Here is a 13,255-nt window from a genome sequence, read left to right on the forward strand (position 1 = left end):
AGCCCCCTTGCGTTAATACTTTGTAGCGCCACCTTTTGCTGCGATTACAGCTGCAAGTCGCTTGGGGTATGTCTCTATCAGTTTTGCACATCGAGAGACAGAAATGTTTGCCCATTCTTCCTTGCAAAACAGCTCGAGCTTAGTGAGGTTGGATGGAGAGCGTTTGTGAACAGCAGTTTTCAGCTCTTTCCACAGATTCTCGATGGGATTCAGGTCTGGACTTTGACTTGGCCATTCTAACACCTGGATACGTTTATTTGTGAACCATTCCATTGTAGATTTTGCTTTATGTTTTGGATCATTGTCTTGTTGGAAGATAAATCTCCGTCCCAGTCTCAGGTCTTTTGCAGACTGCAACAGGTTTTCTTCCAGAATGGTCCTGTATTTGGCTCCATCCATCTTCCCATCAATTTTAACCATCTTCCCTGTCCCTGCTGAAGAAAAGCAGGCCCAAACCATGATGCTGCCACCACCATGTTTGACAGTGGGGATGGTGTGTTCAGGGTGATGAGCTGTGTTGCTTTTACGCCAAACATAACGTTTTGCATTGTGGCCAAAAAGTTCGATTTTGGTTTCATCTGACCAGATCACCTTCTTCCACATGTTTGGTGTGTCTCCCAGGTGACTTTTTATAGATATCTTTGAGAAATGGCTTTCTTCTTGCCACTCTTCCATAAAGGCCAGATTTGTGCAGTGTACGACTGATTGTGTCCTATGAACAGAGTCTCCCACCTCAGCTGTAGATCTCTGCAGTTCATTCAGAGTGATCATGGGCCTCTTGGCTGCATCTCTGATCAGTCTTCTCCTTGTTTGAGCTGAAAGTTTAGAGGGACGGCCGGGTCTTGGTAGATTTGCAGTGGTCTGATACTCCTTCCATTTCAATATGATCGCTTGCACAGTGCTCCTTGAGATGTTTAAAGCTTTGGAAATCTTTTTGTATCCAAATCCGACTTTAAACTTCTCCACAACAGTATCTCGGACCTGCCTGGTGTGTTCCTTGGTCTTCATGATGCTCTCTGCGCTTTAAACAGAACTCTGAGACTGTCACAGAGCAGGTGCATTTATACGGAGACTTGATTACACACAGGTGGATTCTATTTATCACCATCAGTCATTTAGGTCAACATTGGATCATTCAGAGATCCTCACTGAACTTCTGGAGTGAGTTTGCTGCACTGAAAGTAAAGGGGCTGAATAATATTGCACGCCCCACTTTTTAGTTTTTTATTTCTAAAAAAAGTTTAAAATATCCAATAAATTTCGTTCTACTTCACGATTGTGTCCCACTTGTTGTTGATTCTTCACAAAAAATTACAATTTCATATCGTTATGTTTGAAGCCTGAAATGTGGCAAAAGGTTGAAAAGTTCAAGGGGGCTGAATACTTTTGCAAGGCACTGTATGTGTGTATATCTATTTATATGTGTGTGTATATTTAAAATTATATGTATATGTTTGTGTGTGTGTTAGAGTGTAATCTTAAATGCAGTGCATTATATTATCGGCTTTACTGAATCTTTTACACAGATTCCCAAAATCGCTTGCGGTGCACTCACTGCGTATTTTGACTACATGTATTGTAATATATTATGGTCTTTTATTTATTTTATATTTTACTTAACGAAAATATTGTCGTGTTTTTACTTTCACTATCGCGGCACTTTACCGCTAGCATTAGCCCCTTGCTACTGTAGAGGGTCGGCTCACCTAGCCGCTGTCCGGTGGGGATGCTGCGGGTCTTTTGCTGTGCGGTGGTGGAGGTGTGGGAATAAAGGCACACGGCAGGGTAGAGTCACTTTAACTGTTTAGTCAGGACTTAAGTGAGCGTTACAACACTTTACACCGCCGAGCTCCAGAACCCGAACTTCCATTCTGGGGACATCCGGCGAGTCTCATATACAAAACTAAACTTACGGCAGAACGTCCGAACGCACGTGTATAAACCTGGTGCTGCATTCTGATTGGCTGAGCTGAATGTCGCTCACATATCACCGCTACAATATTGTCCCGCCCTTCACTATCTCTGATTGGTTTAGACCATGATATTGGCCTAATGTGTGTCTGTTGTTGTTTTTTTCCCTCGGACGCCTGGTCGCACCGGTGCGACCTGAAATTTTTTTTAGTCGCACCATTGAGAAATTTGGTCGCACTCTAGAGCCCTGCAATTGGGACAAACATCCACTAGAGAACCTGCACAGAGAGTTCTGCAAAACCATCCTAAAAGTGCACAGACACACAACGAACAACACGTGCAGGGCAGAATTCGGTTGATTTCCACTTATTATAAACAAACAAAAAAGAGCCATTAATTTCTGGAAACATCTAAAAGAGAGCAACCCCCAATCTTATCATTATAAAGCCCTGAAACACCAAGAGCCGAGCAAAGATACCAGTCCCCTCATCCAACTGCACCGATACACCACTAACACACACCTGCACACCACTAACACACACCAACACACTGACACACCACTAACACAATAAAAACTCAGGAACAGGAAAAATCTGCAAACCCAATTAGAATGAACCAAATTACACAAAGACTCAGAATGAAAGATCTATTGGGAAACTGAAACTGAAGTCCAAAGTAAAATGCAGTGTTATTTGGCCCTAAACAGACACTACAGTGCAGCAGATTACCTGAGCACAGCATCCAACCCTAAATAATAATAAGAAACACCTTGACGATGTACAGACTGAGCACACACGACCTGGCCGTGGAGACGGGGTGACACACCCGGTCCTGGCTGCCCCAGGAGGAGAGGCTGTGCCAGCACTGACTTCTCAGTACAGTAGAGACAGAGCTGCACTTCCTCACTCAATTCACCAAGTACCACCACATTCGGTCCCAATTCTTCCAAATTTAATAACATCATTCCCAACTTTAACTCCCTCCCAGACCCCGACAAACTGCCCAACCTACTGGGGGAGCACAGAGAGAGCTGCACACTAGCAGCACTCTACACACACACCTGCCACCAGGTGAGGGACAGTGGGTGACCATGTCTCACACACACAACACTACACTCTCACATTCACATATTACAGCAGCCACAACACAAGTATTTAGATCATGTACGTACATTTAACATATGCACCACAATAGCCAACACGTACAGTACAGAAGCCTGATATGATGAATTTACCATTTACACATTTTTGCAACCACAATGCCACTTAAATCAGCAAAGCTTTATTTACTAGAGAAAACTAGGGTTTTTTTCCCTGATTTATTTGTTTGGCTGTAACTAAGTGTATTTTAGTTATTTATCATTGACACACTGCTTTAAAGAGACATGCATCGAATTATCGAATCGAATTATCTATGGTAAAGATTCATCCGTTTTGCTCACTTTGTTCGTTTCGTTCATTTGTTGAAGAGATTCAGATGTATAAACCAATCAGAGCTTCCGAATTCAGATTTTGGGTGAAATTTCAATCTCTCTTTTCATTGGTGGTAGTACAAGTGACAGTTTAGTGATCAAATTATCAGTTTCAGCTTTTTACTGTGAAAGCCGAGAGAATAAATAATCTAAAATGGTTTTCATTAGTCACTTTGCTCGTTTTGTTCATTTGTTGAAGAGATTCAGATGTATAAACCAATCAGAGCTTCCGAATTCAGATTTTGGGCAAAATTTCAATCTCTCTCTTCATTGGTGGTAGTACAAGTGACAGTTTAGTGATCAAATTATCAGTTTCAGCTTTTTACTGCAAAAGCCGAGAGAATAAATAATCTAAAACAAGATGGCCTTCAAGAAGAAAAAAAAGTTGATTATAACCCTAATGGAACAACACACGAATATAGGATATACAGGGGTTGGACAAAATAACTGAAACACCTGGTTTTAGACCACAATAATTTATTAGTATGGTGTAGGGCCTCCTTCTGCGGCCAATACAGCGTCAATTCGTCTTGGAAATGACATATACAAGTCCTGCACAGTGGTCAGAGGGATTTTAAGCCATTCTTCTTGCAGGATAGTGGCCAGGTCACTACGTGATGCTGGTGGAGGAAAACGTTTCCTGACTCGCTTCTCCAAAACACCCCAAAGTGGCTCAATAATATTTAGATCTGGTGACTGTGCAGGCCATGGGAGATGTTCAACTTCACTTTCATGTTCATCAAACCAATCTTTCACCAGTCTTGCTGTGTGTATTGGTGCATTGTCATCCTGATACACGGCACCGCCATTGGATGCACATGGTCCTCCAGAATGGTTCGGTAGTCCTTGGCAGTGACGCGCCCATCTAGCACAAGTATTGGGCCAAGGGAATGCCATGATATGGCAGCCCAAACCATCACTGATCCACCCCCATGCTTCACCCTGGGCATGCAACAGTCTGGGTGGTACGCTTCTTTGGGGCTTCTCCACACCGTAACTCTCTGTGGGGAAAACAGTAAAGGTGGACTCATCAGAGAACAATACATGTTTCACATTGTCCACAGCCCAAGATTTGCACTCCTTGCACCATTGAAACCGACGTTTGGCATTGGCACGAGTGACCAAAGGTTTGGCTATAGCAGCCCGGCCGTGTATATTGACCCTGTGGAGCTCCCGACGGACAGTTCTGGTGGAAACAGGAGAGTTGAGGTGCATTTAATTCTGCCGTGATTTGGGCAGCCGTGGTTTTATGTTTTTTGGATACAATCCGGGTTAGCACCCGAACATCCCTTTCAGACAGCTTCCTCTTGCGTCCACAGTTAATCCTGTTGGATGTGGTTTGTCCTTCTTGGTGGTATGCTGACATTACCCTGGATACCGTGGCTCTTGATACTTGCTGTCTTGGTCACAGATGCGCCAGCAAGACGTGCACCAACAATTTGTCCTCTTTTGAACTCTGGTATGTCACCCATAATGTTGTGTGCATTGCAATATTTTGAGCAAAACTGTGCTCTTACCCTGCTAATTGAACCTTCACACTCTGCTCTTACTGGTGCAATGTGCAATTAATGAAGATTGGCCACCAGACTGGTCCAATTTAGCCATGAAACCTCCCACACTAAAATGACAGGTGTTTCAGTTATTTTGTCCAACCCCTGTATGTTCTCAATATGAAGAAGAGAAGCTCAGGTAAGCAGCGGTTATTATTTTATGCTGCTGTGTGGTTGATCTGGGTCCCAGTTCTGCTGTTTACTGTGTGCTTTCATTTTGTAATAATAGCAAAGCATTATCAAATATTGAACATTTCGGGATTATTTAGATGCTCATTTATTTGAAGTAAAATGGATAGCATAAATGTAATAGATTCTGCTGGTTTGTTAGATATAAATATTGTCAATATTAATACAAAAACAGCCTTGTAACAATACAAAATACAAACACTGTATTTCTGTTAGAATGTATCAGAACTACAGTATTTTGTGTTTTTAAGATAACATAAACAATATAAGCTAAAGTACGGGCAGTGGCCTGCCACTGTACTTTAAGTTTACGTTATATCATATCGTATATCGCCACTTCTCAACATCGAGTTATGAGTTTTTTAGTCATATCGCACAACCCTAACTGGAAGCTGAAAGACCACCAGACTGTTAACGGGTAAATCATACAATACTGACTTATAGTAAAAACTGTATCTACTCTGAGTCTGTAAACTGTTCGTTTTTTTACTCTGTCGAATTAGCTAGCTAATAGCGTTAGCATACTTTTGATACTATTAGTCACTGTGCTGTAAAATTTGCAGACAATCTCGTCCACAGACATCTCGTCTTTTTTTAAGAAACGTAGTACAGTAAAGTTCAATAAAGCTGTATTGAAAATAACTGGAGGCCTCTGTGTGATGTTTTTAAACTTCAGCATTCTTGTTTTCAGTAAATTATTTGTTCCTTACGATGAATGTACCCACTCAAATTAAACCTGTATATTTGTCTTTTTAAGAAATGGGGTAATCAGCCTATTTGATGAACAATGAATCACCTAATTTTTACTTTACACAATAAAACAGGATTGTTGTATAGTAAAATATTAATTGTGCAATCATAGTCAATGCACATCAGATAATTAGTTATCAATTAGTCTAAGATCATAACTTCCTGCAATGTAGTTATGGCTTTTCGTTTTGGTGTGCCACCCCAACATTTTCAGTGGCCCATCTGGCCACCCCTATGAAAAATGTCTGGGGGCGCCACTGCTTTTGCATCAAGCAAGACTGGGAAAATAATTCACTTGAAATGTTTGAAAATGGCAACAAATCAGTATCCTCAGTCCCCAAACAATTAAAAAGTGTAATTAATAAAAAAAGGTGATACAGCAGGTAGCACTGTGGTTGCAGACATCAAATACTACATTTGATTATATTTACAAAATTACTAAAACAACTATAAAGGGTTGCCCTTATTTCTACATGTTTTAAAAGGTTGGTTTATTGGTACATCAACTGAAAATCGATCATGAGTACTCTCTACAGCTGAAAGGATATTGGTTAAAAAAAAAAAAAAAAAAAAAAACATACAGCATTTAAACATTTTGTATATACTCTTTTATACGGAAGCGTATTGCTGCCACACAGATAAAAAAAAAATACCGTCAGTATGGTTATAACGACATCTTTTCTTTTTATAACGACATCCTTTCTCGTTATAACGACATCTTTTCTCGTTATAACGAGAAAAGATGTCGTTATAACAAGAAAGGATGTCATTATAACGAGAAAGGATGTCGTTATAACGAGAAAAGGATGTCGTGATGCTGTAGCTTGTGTAACCTTGCAGTTTGCCGTGCTGATCAAGATTCTCCTTTAGGAACAACAATGTCTAAACTTAGTTTAATATTCAACATTTGTCTGACATTCGGCATTCCGATCTAAATAAGTGGTTCAAAAAACACTGAAAATAGTCAACATACTCCCACTTCATCTAATGAGTTAGGGACTGTCATTAAACTAACGGTGAAACGTAGGAGACATTTACTCTGCACTTATCCAGACAAATAAATCCATTTAAATCTTGTATGATTTGATGAATTAATGTCAAACAATTTTTACACAAACACATCAATGTTTCTCACCTACTACACAAACCTTATTTTTTGAAATAACATAGTATTTATTTTACATTACATTTAAATAAAGATCAATAAATCTGTAATAAATTTATATTTCAAATATACAAATAATATTTCCAAAAATACAAATCATACAAGATTTAAATGGATTTATTTGTCTGGATAAGTGCAGAGTAAATGTCTCCTACATTTCACGGTCCCTAACTCATTAGATGAAGTGGGAGCTTGATAAACGGTTTTATTATAACCTTTCTTTAGATAAATAGACGTAACCTTAAAATTAACATAAAATTGTTTTTGTAGTATGTTGACTATTTTCATTCGTGTAAGAAATCATAAAATAAGTGGGTCTTACGTGTTTTTTGAAGCACTTATTTAGATCGGAATGCCGAATGTCAGACAAATGTTGAATATTAAACTAAGTTTAGACAGTGTTGCTCCTAAAGGAGAATCTTGATCGGCACGGCAAACTGCAAGGTTACACAAGCTACAGCATCATGCATGTGTGCAAGCTGTCTCTACATCAGCAGATACGCTTCCATCAGCTATGCAGCATTTAAGGTAATGAACTTTTCTCATTATAACGACATCGTTTTCTCGTTTTAACGACATCTCGTTATAACGACATCTTTTCTCGTTATAACGACATACTGACGGCTTTTTTTTATCTGTGTGGCAGCAATACGCTTCCGTACTTTTAACATCAAACAGCCTTAAAACTAAACAATCAACAGCAGAGAGAGGGGGCGTACTTATGGACAGTAATAAGTAAAAAAAAAGTTTGGTGTTCCTAGGTCATTGCTTTAGTACATTAAGCCACGTTAATTTTTCTTCAAATAAATTTAAATCGGAAGAAAAAATCTTAATCTAAAATGATTACTTTCCTTTTGGATCACAGGTTTGTCATTTCAGCAATAGAGAGTTTTTATGACCAGTGAGAAAAGTTTGGTGTTCCTGGGTCAATGTTTTAGTACCAGCAACGCTAAGTTTTGTTTACGTTAGGCGTTTGAGTCCCGAGGCTGTCGAACACAGCCTCACATAGAGCAGTTCTTTTTGTTGTTGTTGTTTTTAAGTTGAATGCTTATCCCTAGGCAAAGATAAAGTACGGACAACATACCTTGCTGCCTGCATAAGCGGAGTCCAGCCGTAATTATTCCAGCTGTCCACAGACGCCCCTTTTCGAAGTAAAAATCTCACTAAATGTTCGTGCCCGCTTGCTGCGGCAAAATGCAAGGCTGTGTTACCTTCTTCGTCGGTGGAATCGACCTGTACACAACATACTTCTCCTCGCACTCTGTCCACACTGCATTCCGAGACGGAATCCAAACGTGTTTTCGACTGCCTTCCCGGTTCGGTCCCAGTGGGCTCGAGAATCTTTTTTACGCTCTCATAGTCGCCCTCATCACAAGCACCGAATAACAAAAGCGTATTAGCGGAGGCTCCGAAATTCATGGCTTAGTTTTCAGTGTAACAATCCTGTGACGTCGTAGCATTGTTGTTTGCTATTTCTACTGCAGACAGTGTCCTGGTGCGTGATATTGCAAGATCGAAGTACATTTAAGATATAAAGTACATAGGTATTCGTATAAACGGCATTCCATTTACTCTAATCCCACCCCCAACTCTCCACATTGCGATGTGCTACGTTCGACTGAAGGCCGACACTCGGAATTGTAGACCTCCTACTAGATACAAAAAAAAACATTGGAGCCTCAAGATGGGAAACCTTAAGAGCTAGGCGTGTATACATATAGTTCGACTTTTAAATAGGATTACTGTTCTTCTGATAAATCAACATACATAAACACTTGGTGATTTCATCTGTAGCTTATATTTCATTTTTAGCTTTTGGTGACCAAAACAGCGACTTAAGAGAAGACATCCATGCTTTTCTTCTTATGCCAAGTTCACACTACACGACTTTCGGAGCTGTCAGATCGATGTACAGTTCACACTACACAACTGGATCTCTTGCAATCGGGAGTCATTAAAGTCGTTGTGGATTTCACATTACACGACTGATCGGCGATAGAGGGTCAAATACTACAGATACTACACGATCAGGAGGAATCGCAGATGAGTCTGTCTGGTCACCCAAACTACGTTTTGTCACGAAAACACGCGAGAAGTGACGAGGGGTTTAATGATACCAAGTCCAAAACACGTCAACAATAAGCGAGCGATCAAAGTTGTTACTGCGCTTATCTCTTGGTATGCTGAAGCATTAAGAGTTCCCTTCACAGGAACTAAGGGGCCGAGCCCTACTCCTGAAAAACAACCCCACACCATAATCCCCCCTCCACCAAACTTTACACTTGGCACAATACAGTCAGACAAGTACCGTTCTCCTGGCAACTGCCTAACCCAGACTCATCCATCGGATTGCCAGACGGAGAAGCGTGATTCGTCACTCCAGAGAACACATCTCCACTGCTCTAAAGTCCAGTAGCCTTACACCACTGCATCCGACGCTTTGCATTGCACTTGGTGATGTAAGGCTTGGATGCTCGGCCATGGAAACCCATTCCATGAAGCTCTCTATGCACTGTTCTTGAGCTAATCTGAAGGCCACATAAAGTATGGAGGTCTGTAGCGATTGACTCTGCAGAAAGTTGGCGACCTCTGCGCACTACGCGCCTCAGTATCCGCTGACCCCGCTCTGTCATTATACGTGACCTGTAGTTTCCAATTGCTTCCACTTTGTTATAATACAACTGACAGTTGACTGTGGAATATTTAGTAGCTAGAAAATTTCACGACTGAACTTGTTGCACAGGTGGCATCCTATCACGGTACCACGCTGGAAGCTCCTGAGGGTGACCCCTTTTTTCACAAATGTTTGTAGAAGCAGTCTGCATGCCTAGGTGCTTGGTTTTATACACCTGTGGCCATGAAAGTAATTGGAACACAATGATTTGGATGGGTGAGTGAATACTTTTGGCAATATATTGTATTTAGCATGCTAGATATTTTTTTGAGTCTGCCGCTCGGCAAGCTGCCCGGATTGAGTCATTGAACAGTTCACTCATTACGATCAAGAGCCGATTTTCGATCCCCGAGTTGCCTCCAAGCCGGCACGTCTAGCGACGACCTGTCTGCCAGCGAAAGTCAGGCCAAAATCATGTAGTGTGAACTAGGCATTAGTAGGCTGAATGTGCAGAACCTCGGTAGTGTGGGTGCACGTATTAGTGCAAGTTCCAAACTCAGTTTAACAGCTACCACTGTATCAGGAAGAGCATCGGCTGTAAAAAAAAAAAAAAACTGTGCCAAATGTGATATGTAGATCATGCTTCAGTCATACTTTCCAGCACTTACTTTTCGCTCCTCTGTCACACATCTGCTTAAAGTCTTTCAAAAATCAGAGATTTTACCATTTTTTTAAGAGAAGTGCCACATTTTACGGCAGTCATTGAATAACACTTATTAACTAAATAATAGAATCAATAAAAGCTACAATACACAGCACAGCATACCTGACATTGGTTGGACATTTTGTCTAACCGATTGCTAATGTAACCGAGTGTGCTACGTTTATAAAGAAAAAATTAACTGTACATAGACCAACTATCGGGAGCATAATACTTTACTGGCTTGTTCATTTGAGCACAATCATTGAGAGATCATGTGTGTAGAGAAGCACACTTAATGGAATTCCCAAAGAGACAAAAAGCACTTACGTGAATTAGGTAGGGCCTTAGTGATTGTATTGAAATTTGTCATGTACGAGAGTTCCAAGATGGCGGAGAGTGAGTAGGACACTGTGTGCTCTACCTCCGGTGCATTTTCTTTTAAAACAGTCAGTTCCCTCGATTCCCATTGTGCTTTTCACTTTTTTTAACGTTTATATTTAGTCTACGCACATCGAAAGTTCCTTCTTTCTATTTTCATTATGGCGAAGTCCTCAAAACAAACTAAAAAAGATCCCGCTGTTAGACTGGAATCGCCGGACGCTTCAGACCAACACGTTAGCCCCGCGCTGCTAGCCACCCTGCTCGAGGAGCATCGCGATGCTATATGCGCTGACCACAGACTTGCTCTCGCTGCGTTGGAGTCTAAATTGGTACAAGTGCAATCCACAGTGACCGATCACGGACAAAAAATCTCATCTCTTGAAAAAAACTCAAACTTGCTGGACGAACGGGTTTTAGCGCTGGAACAGACCTGCTCCATGCTAAAGGACGCTAATGCTAAGCTACAAGCTAAAGCTATTGACTTAGAGTCTCGAAGCCGACGCAATAACATTCGCGTTATCGGTATCCCGGAGTCCGTGGAAGGTCCTCGCCCCACTGTCTTCTTTGCCGAGTTCTTATCGGAGGTATTTGGTGAAACGTTTTCGTCCCCACCAGAGATAGACCGAGCCCACCGAACTCTCACCACCAAGCCACAGCAGGGCGAAAGGCCGAGGTCAGCAAATTTGGTTCTAAAATACGCTTCCCAATTAGGCCTGACAGACCCATGGAGAGCCAGCCATCCCTTTGATAAAGCTTTCTCATTCTTTTCGGGCGTCCATCATTCTTACTCTAGGATTGACTTTTTCCTTTTAGATAATAAATTGATCTCGCAGGTTACCTCACCATCTTATCATCCCATAACCACCTCCGACCATGCACCAACATCAATTGACATTTGCTTTCCTATTAACAAGCCCTCACAGAGACAATGGAAATTTAGCTCATATATGCTGTCTGATAACGACTTTAGAAAGTTTATAATTTCTCAGATTGAGCTCTATTTTTCTTTTAATGACACCTCTGAGATTGGTATTCATTCGCTGTGGGAGGCCTTTAAAGCCTACATCCGGGGTCAGATCATCTCGTTCATCTCATACTCCAGAAAGTCAGAAAAAAGACGGCTGTCGGAAATCTTGGAGGAACTGCACAGGGTAGACTCTGCTTATGCTGTGGGTGCCTCTCCCGCACTTTACAAAAAACGCCTCCAGCTTCACTCAGAATATGATCTTCTAACAACACAGAAAGTGGAAATTAAACTCAGACAATCCAAGCTACACTTTTTTGAACATGGTGATAAAGCAGGAAAGCTCCTAGCATACCAGGCCAGGTCTGTTGGTGCTTCCAGACTGATCCCAGTGATTAAGTCCTCGTCTGGCAACATGGTTTCTGATACTACTCAGATTAATCAGACTTTCTTAGAATATTACACTAGTCTTTATACCTCAGAGTCTGACTCCTCTGTGCAGGAGACCTTCTCCACTCTTGATGCCCTGGCATTTCCTCAGATTATACCTGCACACTCGGATGAGATGGGCTCCCCTATTGTCATTTCAGAGGTTCTGGAGGCTATTAGGTCACTACAGTGTGGTAAATCGCCGGGGCCGGACGGATTTACAACAGAATTTTACAAAGAATTTACTTCCCTTCTCGCTCCAATCTTGGTTAGGCTTTACAATGAATCCTTCCTCACAGGCTCCATACCCACTTCAATGTCGAATGCTACTATTTCTCTTTTGCTTAAAAAGGATAAAGACCCTACACTTTGTGGTAGCTACAGACCGATATCACTTCTTAATGTGGATCTTAAGATTTTGGCGAAGGTCCTTGCTAGTCGTCTTCAACTAGCGCTTCCAGACTTGATTGACCTAGACCAAACTGGGTTCATGCAAGGGAGACACTCCTTTTTTAATACCAGAAGGCTTCTCAATATTCTTTACTCCCACCCATCTGAATCCCCTGAGGTTGTGGTGTCTCTGGATGCTGAGAAGGCTTTCGACAGAGTGGAGTGGGACTATCTGTTTTACGTCTTGAATAAATTTGGCTGTGGTTCTAGATTTATATCCTGGGTCCGTCTTCTATATTCTGCTCCGACCGCCTCTATCCACACTAACGGTATTTTTTCACCTCCCTTCCCTCTCCAACGTGGCACACGTCAGGGCTGCCCTCCTTCCCCATTATTGTTTAATCTGGCCATTGAACCCCTGGCTATTTGGATTTGGCGGGGGTGCAGTTTGTTCCCCTATTGTGGGTAATCGCCAGTTTTTGCCATCCTGCACAGATCATGCCTTTCGGACGTGGTCTGGGAAGGGCATTGCAACCATTGGTGACTTGTACTCAGAAGGAGTTTTTATGTCGTTCCCAGATCTGATGACGAAGTTTGACCTACCTAAAAGCCATTTATTCCGCTTTTTTCAAATTAGACATATTATACAGCATCTTTTTCCCCACTTTCCCAATCGCCCACCCGAAACTAAAATCGATCACTTGCTTGCTTTGGACCCAACTCAGGCGAAGCTAATTT

At 41.5% G+C, this 13,255-nt stretch overlaps 1 protein-coding gene across 2 annotated transcripts in view; it reads right to left on the reverse strand.

The window, feature by feature from the left end:
• Nucleotides 1–8,598, reverse strand: part of LOC134301103 (ankyrin repeat and SAM domain-containing protein 6-like) — a 50,030-nt gene extending 41,432 nt beyond the window's left edge. For both annotated transcript variants that reach the window (XM_062985653.1, XM_062985652.1), the window contains exon 1: nucleotides 8,121–8,598. In XM_062985653.1, coding sequence (XP_062841723.1) covers nucleotides 8,121–8,455 — 335 coding nt within the window. In that variant the 5' untranslated portion in view covers nucleotides 8,456–8,598. The remainder of the gene's footprint in view (nucleotides 1–8,120) is intronic.
• Nucleotides 8,599–13,255: the final 4,657 nt, after the last annotated feature.

Source organism: Trichomycterus rosablanca, chromosome 23, assembly GCF_030014385.1.
Source record: "Trichomycterus rosablanca isolate fTriRos1 chromosome 23, fTriRos1.hap1, whole genome shotgun sequence".
Lineage (NCBI taxonomy): Eukaryota > Metazoa > Chordata > Actinopteri > Siluriformes > Trichomycteridae > Trichomycterus > Trichomycterus rosablanca.